This window comes from Elgaria multicarinata, chromosome 5 (genome assembly GCF_023053635.1).
Source record: "Elgaria multicarinata webbii isolate HBS135686 ecotype San Diego chromosome 5, rElgMul1.1.pri, whole genome shotgun sequence".
In the NCBI taxonomy this organism is placed as follows: domain Eukaryota; kingdom Metazoa; phylum Chordata; class Lepidosauria; order Squamata; family Anguidae; genus Elgaria; species Elgaria multicarinata.
The window spans coordinates 48585731-48604764 of record NC_086175.1 but is presented as its reverse complement, the minus strand read 5'-3'; the positions used below and the strand labels follow the sequence as shown (position 1 = coordinate 48604764).

The following is a 19034-nucleotide window of genomic DNA, read 5'->3' as shown; positions in this document are numbered from 1 at the left end:
ACAGGGCTCCTTTATCTTTAACAGCTGTATTGAAAAGGAAATTTCAGTAGGTGTCATTTGTATATATGGGGAGGAAACGGAAAGGAACCTCTCGTGCAAGCACTGAGTCATTACTGACTCTTGGAGGGACGCCAGCTTTCGCTGATGTTTTCTTGGCAGGCCTTATAGCGGGGTGGTTTGCCGTTGCCTTCCCCGGCCATTATTACCTTTCCCCCAGCTAACTGGGTACTCATTTTACCGACCTCGGAAGGCTGGAAGGCTGAGTCGACCCGAGCCGGCTGCCTGAAACCAGCTTCCGCTGGGATCGAACTCAGGCCGTGGGGAGAGTTTCAGCTGCAGAAACTGCTGCTTTACCACTCTGCGCAGTTAAAGGTGCAGGAGCTATACTACAGTGACCCGATTTAAAAGAGGGCAGGGCACCTGCAGCTTTAACAGTTTTACACCACAAGACATGGCATTACATTTCTCAAGAAGTTTCTCCCTCCACCACCACCCTGCCACTGTCTGTCTGTCTCTCTCTCTCTCACACACACACACACACACACTTAATTCACCTTGTCCAGGTGTCCATTACTGTACAGCGCTGAATCAAAATACTGTGGGATTTGCAGGAGGTTTGTCAGTTTTCCGGCATCTACTGAATACTGTAAAAGAAAAATAGGTTCTAAGTGTGCTGCTGAGAGTCATATGAATTCTTTAATATGCATTCATAAGAGCAGCTGCTGATTACCTTGGCCAAGAGCTGAGGAAGCACCACAACGAAATGTTCAGTAATTTTACTACAATCTTCCACTTGTATTTTCTTCTCCTTGGCAGACAGGATCTGTAGACAAAGTACTTTGTTGTAATTATAGCATAAACATGCTGATCAGTATTTAAAATTGCTGTGCGGTTAAAACTTGATACAGCAAAATACTGAGAAACTCCAAAATGTTTAAATGCTGTACTTAATTGGTTAAAAAAATTGATTATAGTTTTTTGCTGGTTTTTTTAAGAATGGCTGTTAGTTAGAAAGGGAAGACTCTTTTTGTGTTCCAAGAAAAATCCTCATTTGAGCAAAGTAATACAGAGTGCAGATTTTTTTTAAAAAAACATCTAGGCATTCCAGAAATATCTTTCCTTGTGAAAGAGTTCAGCACTTCTAGATTCTGTGAATAAGCTATGCATATCTCTTGGCTCTTTCAGTATCAATGAGGTCGTGCATTTTAAAATCATGTCTGAATAATACCAGCTAACTAGCAGAATAGAACTGCAGTGCAGCATGCATGGATTCTGTGATCTTGGGAACCAATAGTAAACTCAATCCTGTTTTGGAGGTTTCACTCAAATCAGTTGACCAGTCCAGGCTTAATGACAAACTGTGGTTTGATCACAGCAGGAAGCATTCCATTAAGAGGAACGCCCACGGGACAAAAAGAAAAGAGGGGAGGAAGCACACAAGCACAGGTCTTGGTCCCAATTTCCCAAATCATGCATCCAGTATTATCTGGTTCACAAATGTGATGTCAAAAACAGAAGTGGGTTTTTCCCCCTCTCTAAATCAGAGAAGAGCAACTTGTCCCCCTCCGGAAGTTCTGACTTATAAATCCCATGATTTCTCACCACTGGCTGTACTGGGTAGGGCTGATGGGAGTTGAAGGCCAAAATATCTGGAAGACCATAAGCTGTCCATCCCTGCTCTAAGCAATAAACACTGGTGCCTTCCTTTTTAAAATCTGAAGCTCTCCTACCTACCTACATCTTTATGCACAATTCCCCAAAAGCATCTTTAATGGGCTGATGCAATATGTAATTGTATGAAAACGTTAATAGTTAATTGGGTGATTGGTTACCACATCTTTCATCAGTAGGCTGCACTACAATAGATGCCTTTAACAAACATTGGCAAATAGTTAAACATTTGTTCTCCAGCCTGTTCTTAATTATATGTGCTTGAAAGACTTTAGTAGAACTTGGAGCCATTTCACACATTACAGTATGTGCACAGAAGCAGATGCACCAGTGACTTTTGATCACGATCTCATCTGAAAACTGCACGTTCGCATCTTCCTACTTTAGAAAATGCATAAGCTCCAGAAGTACAATCAATCATCTCCCTATAGGGGAGATGCAGGAGCTCCCTTATTGGACGAGATGGCCTTCCAAGTCTGCATGCTTAGGTCTTCTGCCTTCCTCTAATAATGCAGGACGAATGGAAATAGGGCTGCATTACAACTGCATAGACTGGGCAACAATGTCATGAAAGAGTCCTGACACGTTTCTCTTTTGTTGCATGGGTTATAGGGCAGGCACTGTGTTGGTCTTCCATCAATGATTCTGTTTTGTCACTGCAAAGGAACGTGTTGCTGGGGTGATCTGAGGGTAGTGTGCCCTGGAAGGACAGACCACCAATACAGTATAAGAAAACTCCACTGACCTTCCTGCTCCCTCCTCTGCCCACAGGAGGATGACCTTCAGCAGCTTCTCGAACAGTTGCTAAGATTATTTCAATGAGGGCACTCTCTTGGGCATCACTCAACACTGTAAGCAAAATGACATACAGACCCCATTCAGTCTCACATGGAAAGAAGCGGAGAGCCTAAAATGATTAACATGGAGACTTTATTCATTTCTCCTAGCAATTTTTGAAGGTAGCTAAAAAGGAATACTGGACATTTACAACATTTATATTGGAATGTACTTTCTTTGCAGAGGGCATTCAGTTATTTATTTATTAACATTTTTAGATAACCTTATTTGCTAAAAAGCCGTCAAGGCAGTGGGCAACAATTCAAAACATTAATACCTAAACATGAGAACCATAAAACATTTAAACAGCTACATAATTTAAAAGGCTAAATTAAAGAGATGTGTTGTCACACCATTTCTAAAAGCCAAGAAAGCAGGATTATTTTTATTCTGTGAGACTTGCTAACACAGGCTGTAAAGAACGACAAAGCTCTAAATACATTCACGAAAAAAACAGACAAATTAACAGTTAATAAAAACACCAGTGTTCATTAGCTAAGACAGAGGCTCGCTCAGTTCAGACAACACATGACTCAACGGTGGTTTTAGAACTCCAGGGTGGAATTTTTATGCCACCATTGAGAAATGTGTTGTCTGGCAGGAAAACTCCACACAACAGTGGAGTGGGGGGGGGGGGTTTGGAAAACACTCCACACAGAATATCCATGCTGTGCAGAGGAGAGTTCCTACACAAGCATTGTGTGGTGGGGTCTGTGGAGTTTTCCGTTGCACTGGGTTGACTTTTCCCACTGGCTACAGAATTCCCTAGCAAGAGCGGCAAAAGGAGAGAGTGCCGCTCTAGGAGAGCTGCCAGGATTGGGTTTTGTTTTGTTTTTTGCAGACATGGGTGTTGGGATACCATCGGGAGGACTGGGGGAGGAGAGGGGGCAGTGGAACTGTCAATCAAACTTAGTGATGGATTTTACTCAACTCCATGGTAGCCCACAGTCACACAATGATGGAGTTAGAACATGTGGTGTGTGGAGTGCCCCCTAAAAACTCAACAGATGAGTGGAGTTTTCACACTGTGTTGACTAACGTGTTGTCTGAACTCAGCCAGAGAGAGTTACAGATCAGCAAACAGGCCCCTGTACAAACATACACAGCACCAATTGCTGCATTCTTTGCTCTGAAGTAGCAACAGAGCGCTCCAAAGGCCAAGGATTAATTTACTGAGCAGGCAGCAGAGCTCTGACGCTCCACTTCAGAGCCTAAACAACACACAGAATTTTAAACTAGTGTTTGATGATGACAAAGAATTGATTGACCCTCTCATCCAATCCAACCTGGCTCTGTAACATGTTGTTTGGGGTCGGGTTGCCTAACTCAGAAGTTAGCAACCCTAGTAGACAGCATAAGCTTCTTGGCTCACCTACCTCCTTCGTGATCATCAGCAGTTTCCAGTAAGAGAGCCGTCATGCACTCCCAGTCTTTCAATAAACTCATGGCCCAATCCCATAGGCTGTCTACAAGGTACGTGACGTGGCTATGTAGCTAAAAAAATAAAACCCAGACCTTCAGAAACCATCCATTTAGCATGAGCGCCCACCATGATCCAAGGAAACAATAAGAGCCGGAGCAGAAATAGGCAAACAACTTGCAGGAGCTTTGATTTATGCTTCCACTGCAGCAGCTCCCCACTGTCAAAGATACAAGCCACTTTTTAAACTGAACAGTGGCTTATCTCTTCTGCAGTGGAAACTGATATGGCACCAGTGGGCAGAGTTCAGCCCCAAATGTGAATATTGCGTCTTTTGATCACATTAAGTATTTGCCAAAGTATATGACATGAATTATCAGTAACAGAGTGTTCAATAGGTGATTCAAAATTTCCACTTAAGTCCATGTATGTAGCAAATCCAATATCACTCTTTAACTCAATCTTCTTTTACCAGGCCCAAAAATAATTTATTATGAAAAACAATAAGTTTAAAGTGAAATTTCTATATACAAAATTTACTTTTATCATGCTGCAAGCATTTTTCTATAAACATAACCAAGTTCTTCCCTACTGCCCCTTCAGATACATCCTAAATTTTTTATTTATACATGCCTAATTGTCCAGATTCTCCAAAATATCTAAAATTACTTGAAAGTACCTATCTTGAACCATTGCCGTCCACCCATTACCTTTATTTTACAGCTTCTTCTTTTTTGAAGATTATAACAATTCTAATTTTTGTCTACCAACCTTCCAAGTTTTCTCTGTAACTTCATTTGTTGGTCCTAAAAGTGATCTATACATCTTTGAAACTGCAGGAGGGAAGTTATAAACTCATCCTCACCAATCTCTTTATCCACCATAATTTGCATTTTCTTTACCTCACTTTCCAAGAAGAAAATGATTAGCATTTTCAGCTGGTTAACAACGGGTTCCTGTTTCCCATTTCTTTTGGCAAAACCTTTCATCTCAATTTCCTGGACAATCAATCTGTCAACAAAAAAAGTGGTCAGTCAAATTCTGCCCCCTAAATTCTGACTTGCAGCAAGCAATTGCAATGCTTTTCTAAGTTATTATAAATTCTAACAGCATAATCCTATACATATCCTCTCAGAAGTAATTCCCACAGAGTTCCATGGGACTTACTCCAAGGTAAGTGGGTATAGGATTGCAGCCCAAAGCATTTATTATAACACCAATAAACACACACTAATCCTACATATTATTATTTTTAAAAGGTTTGGAGTCACATGGTTTACAATAACCAGAAATCCAATCACTTTTGGGAGTACTAAAGGTCAAAAAACAATTCAAGTGGGTGCATACTGATGGGTATTGCTTTGATTGATTACTCCTTTAAAAGGTATCTACTTTAAGCAAAGACAGAAAGTATAAGTATAAAATAAAGACCTCTCCTTCCAACAGTGAATGCAGCTGTTGAGTGCCACAAAGATTGTAGCCAAACCAGGACTATCAGGATACACAGATGAATCTCAAGGTTTGCAGATTACAAACAAAAATGGATACTGTTGTTTTTATACTGTTTTTATGTTTTTTTAAAAAAAATTGTATACTTTTAATGTTTACTATTTTTAACGTTGTAAACCGCCCAGAGAGCTTCGGCTGTGGGGCGGTATATAAATGTAATAAAATAAATAAATAAAACCTTTTTAAAAACACCTAAGGGGGCAAAAAGCAGCCTAATGAAGACTGACATGCTCAATATCAACCAAATGTAGCATGACTGTTGGAAAAGGGAAGAGTGCAATGCCCTGTCTGGAAGGAAAGGCAGGCTGGAATCCTACACAGGTGCATTCCTTTTGAGAAGGAGGTTATACTGTAACATTTTGTTACAGGCACCATCCTCATGCCTTCAAATCCTGCTTTAGACTAAAGTTTCATACTATAGCAAATCTAGCTGCTTACAATGATGTTTGTGTGCATTTGGAGCAACTCCACTGTTAAGTCCAGAATGTCAACGTTTACCTTTTAACTGTACAGTTTTTAATCCCTGTATCACAGAGAAAACCTTGACAATGTAAGAGCCAAAGCCTTCTATAGATTTTAGTCCTCATTCTTCTCTATAAATTGCACTCCTTGTGTCTAGCTACTAATCTTCATATAATTTACACTGGTTGCAGCTATGCAACCTTTATGCAAGTTTGGTGAATGGAAAAGCAAGCCACATTCAAAGGAAACAGTATGCAATATCATGATTAACTTCTAATAGCCTAATAGCTTATGCTTATTTGGGGGTGGAGCTTCATTGTCAGGTTACCAAGAGGAGGGGGTGCTGCCTTCATAATCACTCTTGAAGAACCAAAAGAAGGCTCACTCATCTGCTGTCACCACATTTTCAAAGAATCAAAAGAAAATGTGAGCAACAATTATTTAAAAATTATCGTCTCTTGGTACTCGAGAATGCAGGTATCCCTCAAAAGGTGGGGGGTGGGGATAAGACTCAAAAATAGCCAAATCTACCCAGAACCAACAAAAACTAGGTAAAAAATATAGGGGAAATTGACAAGATTTTAGGAAACAGCAGGTATACCAGAGTTCCAGCTGGTGATGCAGTTAGTAAAACAGATGTACCTTATCTTTTAGCCTGTGTGCTCATAAGGAACGAAAAGGAAGGAAGAAGACAGAAAGAGAGACTGCAAAATTGCTCTTGCAGCAAGCAGTGGGGTTTCTTTTGAGGCAAAAAATTCCTAGCACTTCATGATTCCGGATCCACCTTTTATCTGTGGTTCAAAGGTTAATTAAAATAAAGACAATGAAAATGTGCCCCCTCCCTGTGTCTCACCTGGAACTGGAATACTAAAAAAAAAAAGTGTCAGGAATAAAACTGACTGTCTTTTACAATTAAGTTTAGAAGGGCGGGGGAAGGAGCAGTCTTGCTTAATATAAGGTTTCGTACCGTCCTGATCGAAGACTTGCCTGGCAGAGGCTGGAGCCTATTACAACTTTTAACAGGTGATGTGGAAGGAGGAAAAATAGGATCAAGTCAAGCAGGCAAACAAAGACTCAACCAGAGGTGAGGCAAGGTTAGTATGCACAGAGCCTGAAACGACGTGCTCTGTTGGAACCTTTGGAATGGCGGGCTTCTCCCTGACTCTCGCTCGGAGGCTAAAATGAAGCCCTTTCATCCCAGTCCAGTAATATTGGAGTTTGCGCACTTGGCAACAGAGGGGGAAATGTCAGGACAACTGACAGAGCAGAGATGAGGAGAAAAGGAGAGATTCAAAATGAGAGACATAATACGGAGAAAGGAAAATAATAATACATAAGGGAATGGAAGGGAAATACATAGAAATCTGGGATTGTTTGTTTGTAAACTCATTAATTAATCCATACATTTTGTTGTGCTTACCCACTTATGTGTGTGTATGCTTTAAAATATTTTATACACATATAGTGTCATTAGTAAGCCAAATGGAGGCTTTCAGCCCTATACTTTCTGTGAATTACTTAACAGGACAGAAACAGACAGTTAAACAATTCCCAGTAAACCTGAATAATGTCTTGTCATTATCTCACCCACAGGAAGCATGTCTAATAGCGTAAAATCCATTCATTTCACTCATGTATTATATTTCTATACCACTCCATAGCTGAAGCTCCTTGGGCAATTCACAAAAATTGAAAATGAGGTATCTCTTTCCAGAGCCCACCTCATATTAAGGAAAATGCTGATATGCTCCAATAAAGTATTATAATCACACATTGAGGCAGACAGATAATTTTAGTTTTCTTTTAATAGATATCTAATATAAAAGCAGTCAAGAAATGGAAAAGGATATTCTTAGAAGAATTCAAAATGGATGGAAATCCACCTGTGTTCTACATAATCTAATGTCATCTACCAGAAACTATTTACATCTACAGAAGACCAAAACACATCATACTGGGAGGACGAATAGAACTAGGAACTACAAGCACTAGCTAAGAAACCAACTGACAAAAGTGGCTGGAGTTAAGGCAAGGAGCCATGTGAACCGCCCAGAAAGCTTTGCCTATTGGGTGGTATAGAAATTAAATGAATAATGTGTGTGTGTGTTTTTTTAAAAAAGCTTATTGTTCCTTGACTCCCACTATATCAGTCTTTCAGAAGCTGAATAGAAGTTACTTTCTTTCAATGGAACCAAGGCCTTTTGACCCTTACTTCCTCACACCCACCACCAGTGAACAACACTCATTTTCCCCCCTCAGACCTCAATCCCACCTCCTTCCCTCTGACCCCAGATTTAAAAACCCAGCTTTTCTTAGGGCCACTTCTTTTCCTCCTCCACTTCCACTGCCATCCCTGCTGCCAATATGGCTGCTTTTAGAGCAGGCTTGACTCGCAAAGCCGAAGTCCCCCTCCCCCCTCTGCCTTTGCATTTTTCTCCCTGCATGGCACGGAACTACACAGGAGCTGTAGAGTCCCAACTGCCTCAGGCTCCTGGCAAGAGCATGGAAACATACTGTTTGGCTATTAAAGCTCAAGTTTTGAACTTTTTCAAACTTTCAAAATTAATTGCACGTCTACAATGCTCAAGCTTCAGTTTAAAACACAAATAAACAAAATCAGTCTGGTTGATCTCAAGTAATAAGCCTTACAACACCATATTTTTATATATGATTATTTTGTACTTGACTATTTATAGCTTGGAAAGAAAGAGTTTCTTAAAAAGTGGACCCTCTGACTCCCAAATAGGTATGTTTCTAGCCCTGTTGAGTGCAGAAATGAGCTTGAAAACATATGTGTTGCTAAGCTTGGTTAATTCTCAAATGCAGGGGCTGATCAAGATTCCCAGTGGTGGTCATGGGGTGTAACTTCAGTGCATTGCATTGTTTCTCTACCCTCCTGACTGCTAAAAGAAGCAGAACACGTTGTAAGAAATAAACAGTTCAACTGAAATGGCTTAGGTTATGCAAGTTCAGATGAAACAGAACTCGATTCCATGGTACAGGGTCTGGATTTTATTACCCTAGAGTACACCAACCCTAAACGTGTACTAAAACATTTATATATCAAAGTTAACTAAGAAAGGTTGTGAGAATAAATATTTGGGCATTTCGCTATGTATAAGGGCCAATACTCTCACTGCTACAATTCTTATGCTACTGCATATACACACATGTAAACACAAGTTTGGATCTCAACAAGAATCAGTCCAGGATACAATCACTTAGAAGAGAAGTGGGGAAAAGACTCATGCATCATATTGCTTATAGAAGATGAAATATAGGTCCTGGAGTAGTGGAGCCAACAAAGTACCATATAAAAATAGTCAAGCAGAGTTACCTTTTATAAAGTAGTTCCCCAGCTGCTATGGCCAGTGGTCGGTGGGTGGTGTAAACAAATTGGTATAAGGTTTCACAGTCTTCAGATGACAATGCATCTTCACAGTTCCTGCACAGAGACATAATACTAACTATGTTTTGTCAAAGACGAGTATTGTCACATGTACTAACAGCATAATTCTGTGCATGTTTATTCAGAAGCCTCACTGTGCTGAATGCTGCTTACTCCCAGGTAGCTGTGCATAGGATTGCAATGTATGCCTATAATACTTTGGTGGAGTCATCTTTGACATTTGATATCTTTGCAAAATGAACCCGGACATTCATTCAATTAAAGTGATTTCACTTTTATATTCCCATGGCACAAACACATATGCCAACAAAAAATGCAGGACACTGGAGAACTGATCTTCAGAGCATGTAGCAACCACCACAAAAAAGGCTAAAGAAAGCCGTTTGGTGTGCTAAATATTTAATCAATATTCAGCATACCAATAAATAGATCATTGCCACACCCACCATGGAATGAATACAATTTGCAGCTATTTTACAGCCATAAGCAGTATTCAAGTTTCTACCTGAACACAAGAGGGCTAAAACTGTGTAGGGACCAGAGATGCACATGCGAGTTGTACCTTCAATGTCTCCAAGCCCATGGGCTCCTTCTCAGACCTTTACACATCCATTGCAAAGGTCTGAAGGAAGTTTCTAAGTGTATTTGGCTGCAGGCTTAGAAGCCTCTGAATGATCAGGAACCCTGTCCAATGTCTCAAAGAGAAAGCAAATTTCACAAAATTCATACCCCTGGTCAAACTTGCCTCTAACACAAGCAGAGATTCTGTTTTCATTAAGTACTGATATAATAAATGGATGAACAATGCACTTTAATTCAGACATTGCATTATTTTTTAGTTTTGCTATCATCCATTTCTGAAAATTATGTGTTTATGTAAAAATGGCTAAATTTAAGGACTGCTATTAAGGACCAAAACTTAGGTTTTGCAAATAAACCATCCAACATCCATATTGAGAGTACTGTGTCCCTTGCAAATTCAACCCTCAGCAAATGACCGTGTATCAAAGTCAAACCTTGCCACCCTCCAATCCTGTCCCCTAGCAACTAATTAGTTTACAGAATGAGCATCTCACTAACAACTAGTTAAATTGGACATCTAGTTTCTGTTGGCAGGGACAGTTGCAGAGAAAGGTTCTTGAAAACCATACTTTGGCTAAGGACTGGTATCTGCCGTCATTGTAAACAATGCAAGAGTGGAGGGTTGGAAGCACAAAGGGATCTGATGAGAACACACACTGCTGACTTGTTGACTTTGAGAGACAAGGAAGCCTCAGAAAAACTGCACGCTGATCATTATCGTCCTGTCCATCATTTGCAGAGAGCTGTCTGTTATTTTTAAAATAAAAGTTTCTCACTCCTCTTAGGTTGCTCTTGATGAAACATTTTACAAAGTACAGTAGATGTGTGACACCATCTGATAATCAAGGAAACAGCTGTCCAGAAACCTAGAAACAATCAAACCTCTGAAATTTCTCTTTGTTATGTAAATGCAGTTCAGTACTGGACAAGTAACAGATATACAAAACTACTATTTAGCTTTAAAAAAAACCTAAAAAATTGATAATAGAAAAGTGGAACATTTTATATATATATATGTCTATTTACTAAGACTGCAATCCCAAACTTAATTAATAATTACTCAATTATGTTATTGTAATCATTAGACTACTTGAACAGTTTTGCACGCAGCTGAACTGACTTACTAACTCAGAAATCCTCTTGCAGGAAATATTATTTGTTCACCGTTTATACCGCCCCATAGCTGAAGCTCTCTGGACAAATTACATAAGATTAAAACAACTAAAAACAATATACAAAATTTTAAACTACAAAAACATACAACATACACAGAAACATATCTAAAACAATTATAAACAACTATAAAAACTCATCACATATTGCTAGATGCCTGGGGGGAAAGAAAAGTTTTAACCTGTGCAAAATGATAGCAATGTTGGCGCCAGGCAGGCCTTGCTGGGGAGATCATGCCATAATTGGGCGGGGGGGGGGCACCACTGAGAAGGCTTATATCGAAATAGATGTATATACGATTGGGCTGTAACGCTTTAACCAAGTGATTTCAACTCAGCTGTGTACATCACCAGTGGAATATTCAAATTATAATATGTCATAAAATACGTAGATAATATAATTTAACATAATTAAACTATTTATCTGCAACATAAAATGCATGGAGTGTTGTAAATCCACTAGAATAGTGAAGCTAAGTTGAAAGTCATAAAATTACTCTTTGCCACATAATAATATATAAGTACACAGGATAACAACAAACATTAAAAAATCCAGAAAATTTAGTTTCATGGAATCAAGGCTTCCTTTACATCACTGGGTGGCCAGATATTGGACTACAACTTCCATCAGTCCTAGCCAACAAAGCCAATGGATGGGAAAGATGGGAGTTTCAGCTCAACAACATCTGGAAGGCCATCAGTTGTCCACCCCTGCTTTACATGATAATCGGCATTCCCCAACCTGGTGCCATCCAGATGTTTTGGACTACAGCTCCCAGCATTCTTGACCATTGGCAATGCTGGCTGAGGCTCATGGGAGTTGAAGTCTAAAACATCTGGTTATGGAGGACTGTGGTAGGACTGCGCAACTGTATTTTGCACACTGCAACCAGAATTTATTCCCTAACTGTCCTCAGGCACCCAAAGCACCTCAGATTGAGGAGGTGGGGTTTTATCATATTTCACAGCACTGCCCAAGATGTGCACTGAAACATCTACAAAGCATGCTAGAGATGGGAACATGTTCTCCTCTTCAGCGCTTCTTCTTTGGGTCTATCTGCCATCAGAGGCAAGGTAAGTAGTGACGCAATAGGACCATTTGGATAGCGTCATTCTGTCTTTAGAATGCCCCCACAAAGGAGGCTCACCAGGTGCCAATTTTGGTATGTTTTTGGCACATCTTATTTGCCAAGATTTTCTAGAAGCCATTTTAAAATTCCCTGACCCTGGTTATAACTCTCATCTGTTTTTATTCATTTTACTTGTTTTTTTTTTTTTACTTGGTTGCTTTAGCTGCTCTGCAAACGCTTCATAGTCAAAGAGGATATTACACAAGATGATAAATATCTGTCACTCAAATATTGAACCTTTTTCTCTATACAATCCCTCACCTAAAAGCACAAATCAAAAGGTGTCAACATTCAGGAATCTCAGTCAAAGCTCTTGCCCCTTAAGGTGTTTCCAGCTCACAGCTGAGGCGCAAGGCCTGGTTGGTTTAATACATAAGGGTTCAATTTATCTTCTGTTTCCTAGAAGTTCTCTGAAGTCCTTGGGGAACCTGTCTTTGACCTACCAGCCACTCGCTCATTTGACTACCTGCACACCACTTCAAGTTCAGGACCTCAGACAGCCTCTGCCTCCACACAGGGCTCACCGGGATGTGTATGAAACAGTTACCAAAGATCAGCCATAACAACTGAAATGTTTCGTTTCTTTCTAAAGACAAACACATGTAGTGCAAAACACCAACCACTTACCTTTAACCAGACCCACTATTAATCTGCCCTCAGAATGCTATCATCAAGCATGGCATAAGCAATTTCAGTAGGCCAACAAAAAAGGGAATTAATGGATTATGCATGGGGTAGCATTGTACATTCTCTACAGAAATCTTAATATATCCATGTCCGATTGCCATTAAGAGGTACCCATAGTAAAAAGGAATCTACTGGATATTTATGTGCCAGAAGACAGGTATTGGACCAATCCAATCTGCTTGGACTTCTCCAGGTAGCCAGGCCCCCTTTCCCTGGCTCCAGCCCCCTTTCCCCCCCCAACTGACCTTCGTCAGGTGGTTTCCCAACTTTTGTGCATTTTTTTCTCCTTTCTAAGATGTTAAAATGTCTCTCCTAAGTTACTGGCAGTAAGAGCTTTAAGCTGCAGCATGCTGGTAGTTTGACCCCACTTCTTTTGCCTTCGGTCCCACTCACCACTGGAATGAAGTCGGAATTCTATTCTCCAAAATGGAATTCTGCCCTCAGGCTGAAAGAGGTTCAACATCCCTGTTCTAAATGTGTTAGAATGTGCAAGCATCAGTGCTAGCCACCATTTTGCATCAAGTGAATAAGGGAACTTCGGCTATGGGGCGGTATATAAATGTAATAAATAAATAAATAAATAAATAAAATTGTTTCATTTTAAAGGGAATGTATCTGTACATTCAGTTGTTGTCTTGCCCTTCACACTCCATTTGGCAATTGTTTATTGGAGATACAAACATAAATATGAAGTAAACAATAGGGCTGGGCTCAAAGGCAGGCATGGTTGGGCTGCTGCTTAGAGCCCACACCCCAGTAGGGCCCACTGCCAAGAGTCACCTGGACTTGCTCCTTCTCTTCACCATGGCAACCTGCTTGTTCACCTGCCTCTCACTCTGACCCAAACAACAGTGGTGGTGAGGAGGAGGAGGAGCGCTAGATGCCACTGCCTACTGGCTCACTGACTGCAGCAAGGATGAGAAAAAGGATGAGGAGCAATATTAGCCGGTAACAATGGTGGTGAGAAGCAGACTCAATGAGGGAGGGGGGCCATTGAGGGTCTCTTGCCCAAGGCCTGTCAAAAACCTTGAGCCAGCACTGTAAATAATAGTATAAAGTAAAAATAAACACTAATTAATGGTGTCTGTTTCTTCTTACACATCAATACCTAACGTAACTATAGTTCCCAAATGGTATTTTATTTTACCTCAAAAATAGCAGCTTTCTTTTGTTTGCTATGAGCCAGAGATTACACATTCAGGGAATACTTTGTGGAGAGCCATGCTTCTGCTGCAAATATACGGAATGCCAAGTGCCAGATAAAGGTTAAGCCAGAAGTGCCTGCCAGTATTTAGCCGTCTAAAAATAGGGCTGATCTCCGCATACCAAATCCATGTTATATCATTTTTCTCCACATTTCACTGTGACCCAGCATTAACAGAACATGCAGCAGAAAAAGGAAGGTGGAGCTCTACAGGGAGGCAACAGAAGAGTAGTTTCCTCTGGATATATACACTGGCCAGTAGTTTTCAAGAAAATCTCATTTGTTTTGCAGAGGTGACACTGGCAAGATGGCAAAAGGAATTCTGAATCCTAGAATGGTCTTCAGCATGTATGCAATTTTATATAAAGATTCCACAGTGCTGTACCCATGATGACAATTTTAAAGTTCCTCCACTGAATATGCAGTCAAGGTTTAGTTCAAAGAACAAAGCAAGCTGATGAGAGACAAGGAGAGCAGGAGACAAGTGAAGAGAAGGGTGCAAAAGACACATCTTGGAAGAAAAATGAGGCTCAAGTGGTAGACGGATGCCATTTTATAAGTGCTAGAAGACAGCAGAAGCCTTTACCATCTGAGGGGATGATCGTTTTTTCCCCTTCTGAACTGAGAGTATTTGGAGTCTCCCATAATTTCTCCCATTACGTCTCAGCATATGCAGTCAAGCTGATTTTAAAATAGGCATACTTCATTTCCAGGACAGATTTGTAGCTGCTTATAGTGACACTTGTTTGTAAATAGAACTGCTACTGGAGGATACAAGAAAAAACTGCTTCCCTCATTCAGAAATGAGATTTACACTGCTAGACCCTGTTAAGTTGTGGGCTATCGCTTTTTATTCCCTTTCGCAAAGGTTTAGGGTTCTTTCTTCAATCCCAAATCTCACAAATTAGAACAAGAACATAACAGTTGCCTATCTGGATCAAACCAAAGGCCCAGCTAGTCAACACTTCTGTTTTCAAGTGTGGAAAGGGCATATTATAAACCAGTCTTGCCCAACCTGGATCGCTCCAGATGTTTTGGCCTACAACACTCATCAGTCCCAGCCATCATGACCAATAGTCAGGGAAGATGGGAGTCTGCTGGGATCCAGGTTGGGCAAGTCTGCTATAATCAAACACACAGAGGACATTCTGTGTTTGGGGAGCTCACAAGCAAATCTCAATACAGAAAGCTGTTGCTTGTAGTTTGTCTCCAGCTCTAAAGGTTTAGTACAAATATGCCCCATCCTTTAACCGCCGCCACCCAGGGCAGTTTACGAGATAGGATACATTCATAGAAGAAGATACAGGTTATATGGTTAATTCATTACTCGAAGTAATGGCACCTGTTCTTCACCATCATTTGTCTAATCCTTTTTAAAGTCACCTATGCTAATAGCCTTAACAACATTCTATGGGAATTAATTCCATCAATTTATTGTGTGTGCTAATATGTACTTTCCGTCGGGCAAATTAAGAAAAGATGTATGCAGTTCTAATATCTAGTTTATTCTGGAAATTTGGAGATAAGAAGTAAACACAGATTTGTAGTACAGGTAGCATAAAAATATACGTCAAGGCACCACAGAACATGTCCTGAACCCCAGGACTGCTGCTGGGAACATCTGCTCATGTACATTAGGCTTTAAAGACCACACAGAAGAACTGAATCATCCTAATTACAGTGTCATTTTGTTAGATGAGTTTGCTGGTTCTAATTGTAGGGAGGAAAGTGGAAATGTAGGCAAAGTATCTGGCAATCAGGGCATCATCTCACCTTTATAAAAGCTACCTCAATTAGCTCAACAGTATAATCATTTTCCTACTATAATATAGAATGTTTAAAAGTAATGTTCTATAAAAGTACATTGTATTTCTGGATAATACTGACAAAGCAGATTTTTCACAATCCTTCCCTATTTCCTCTTGGCTAACTCTCCTCACTTTTACTATCCAAAAATGCCTTCGTCCTTTGGTGTTACACCCCTCTGCTATTTGTAGAACTATGCCCACACACTGATATTCCCTTCTAGTATTTCCCCTTCAGTCATCTCTTACAATTACCTCATCATTAAAGGAGGGCTTGTTTTCAATATATTTTCTGAACTCACTGAACCTTAGCACTTAATTTCCAGTACTCAGAAGTTAACAACATTCAATGAAATTATACTAGTTAACTCTCCATGCCAACAACAGATATTTCATCCTGCATCTTGATGATTATTACATCCCTATTTTATGCCAGCTGTCTCAGAGCTAAATGCAATAGCATACAATTCATGAATGACAATTGTAAACTATCACTCACTCACTGACCTGGTTCGCAAGTCACGTTAAGCCACGATAGGTTGTTACCATGGATGATTGTAGGGTATCTTAACAAGACATCTGAACCAGCTACACGTTTCCAATGTGGGTTGTTTTTCGCAAACAAACCACTCTGAGAATGCATGGCTTGTATTACAGTTGTTTAGGGTGGCTTGCTCTCAAGATGGCTTGTCATGACGTCTGAACCCAACAGAGCCACTTCAGCATGGGTTGTTTAAAGCAGCAAGAGAGATGCTTGGCAAGAACAGTGAAAAACTCTTGAAAAAGCACCAGGCCATTTACCCCTCCACCGTCACCTCCCTAGATAGTGACACGAAATTTAATGCAAATTTGATGTTATTTTTTTCCACCTTTCAGGAGATTTGTGCAAATTTAAAGGGGGGGGTTCCCACCATTGGGAAGATTTGCACAAATTTAACATTACTTTTTCTTCACCTTTCAGGAGATTTGTGCAATTGTAATGTTGTTGTTTTCCCCATCTTCAGTTAGATCTGTACAAATTTAATGGGGGGGGTCACCTTTGGGAAGATTTGGCAAATTTAACTTTTAAAAAAAAACTTTCCGGGGAGATTTGCAAATCCATTAGAGCACAGTTAGCTACTCCAATTTACCGCAGTACTTTTTGAACTAAATTGGAGTAGTTACTACGCTTTAGTGGATTTATGTAAATCTCTGAAAGTTAAAATAATTTTTAAAAAAGTTAGAATTGCACAAATCTCCCCGAAGCTGAAAATTTTACTCTGCTAATTAACACAAATGTGCTCATTAGTGGAGTAGGCTGCTACTATTGTGCTGCAAAGACCCATGGGATACATGCCAGGAGCAGTCGAGAGGTCTAATGGGCAAACAAACTACGGAGCACCTGAGTAATGTAGGTTAGCTAGCGAACAACCAATCCACTGTAACTTATTTTCAGGGCGGATTATCGTGACATGCGAACTGCCCACCCTCTCTCTCTCTCTTTCTCTCTCTCTCTCTCAATGCTTCCAGATAGAGCGCTCCTAGCACTAACAATCAAAAGGCCTTGTGAAGGTATTTTGTCTTTTTCTCCTTAATAGATCTTTTCTGGTAAGCAGTGGGAAAACATGAGAAGGCTACAAATGTCATCTGACTCCTTGTTAAAACCTATGAATGAGACAGAGTGATTGCACAATAAAAGCCTCATCTGGAAGGCCCTGTGCCTCACTTGGTCACACATTCATTAAATTGCACAAATGTAAGACGGAAAAAAACTTGATTAGCACTGCTGAAGATCATTTGGGTGCCCTACTGGACCATACCATAATCTGGCTATGGCTATCAGATCTGTGGCAAAGATAACAAAGAATGTGACTGCAGCAAACATACATACATTTATTTATTACATTTCTATACCACCCAATAGCCAGAGCTCTCTGGGCGGTTCACAACATGAATTAGCAAAATATTCCAGAGCTTTCATATGATAAAACACGTCCTGAGTCTAACTAGCATACAATGTAAGACAGCTGAGCATTTGAACTCAAATACTAGATGCAGAGAGGAGTGTCATGAACACATTGGGTTATAATAAATCATGACACCTGGATTCATATCACTCCCCTGCTGTGTAAAAGCATCCTAAAGGCATTCAAAGTATTTGCACTTTGAATACCTTTAGGATGTCAATAATGGAAGTGGAAGACTAGAAAGAAGTTTGATGCAAATTTGCTAAGTATTTGGTTTGGTGTAAAGAATCTCTTTCTACATCATGAGAGAAAGATGTTTCTGAAGCCAATTTGCATATTATTTGGTTTAATTACTCCCTCCCTTGCCTACACCTTCCCAATATTTAGGGCAGAATCCAATAGAACTCTTAAACCCCCACTGATTCTCCTATGTCCTGCCAATTCCATTGCACAAATGGAAACCCACAGCTTGTGAAATGGTGGTTTAGCACTTCCTGAAATGAGCAGAAACACTAGTTTCTGGAAGGAGACAGATCAACAGTGTTGGCATAACGGAGCTCCACCAAACTGCCTTCTTCCAGAAATAAGCATCTCCACTTGTTTCAGGTCGTCCCCTAGTAAGAGCTAAATCTTGCGTAAGTCGTGGGTCCAGCTTGCGCAACGGAACTGGCGAGACCCACCCCTTGCAGAAAGGAATCGGCAGGGGGCAAAGGAATTGGAGAGGGCGTACGCTCCTTGCAAGATCCTTAGACAAAATCCACATGGCTCTACTAAGTGACTCTGGAACCCCAGCTCTGCAAGAGACAAAAGAAACAAAGACAAGCAACAACAGAGCAGTCCTTCAACCTTACCGGGATTTTCAACAGTACAACTGAGTTTGCACACAGATCTCACTCATAGAGAAATGTGTTTTGATGGGCTTAAGTTCTTGGAGAAAAACTGTTCATTGCTGAAGACCTAAGTTTTAGCCTGCAACCCTATGCACATTTACCTGGGAGTAGGTTCCCTTTACTTCCGAGTATAGTTATAGGATTAGACTGTACGCTTTCTTTTTAGAGAAGTCTGTTCTGCTTTCACAATAACAGTTGTGTTTTTTTAAATGACCAGACACATTATAGTTTACACAGTACAATAACAACAGAGTCTGAAGTGCTGAACAGCTGCAGTGCTAATGCAATACTTGCCAGTTCAGATGTAGAA

General features: G+C 40.3%; 1 protein-coding gene across 2 annotated transcripts in view; it reads right to left on the bottom strand.

Annotated features, from left to right (window-relative positions):
* The window catches only part of LOC134398798 (cohesin subunit SA-2-like), a 60541-nt gene that overhangs the window by 22136 nt on the left and 19371 nt on the right, over positions 1 to 19034 (bottom strand). For both annotated transcript variants that reach the window (XM_063126320.1, XM_063126321.1), the window contains 6 exons: positions 9237 to 9344; positions 4831 to 4939; positions 3885 to 4002; positions 2417 to 2520; positions 731 to 823; positions 555 to 644 (listed from right to left, as the gene is read on the bottom strand). In XM_063126320.1, the coding sequence (XP_062982390.1) occupies positions 555 to 644; positions 731 to 823; positions 2417 to 2520; positions 3885 to 4002; positions 4831 to 4939; positions 9237 to 9344 (622 nt within the window). The remainder of the gene's footprint in view (positions 1 to 554; positions 645 to 730; positions 824 to 2416; positions 2521 to 3884; positions 4003 to 4830; positions 4940 to 9236; positions 9345 to 19034) is intronic.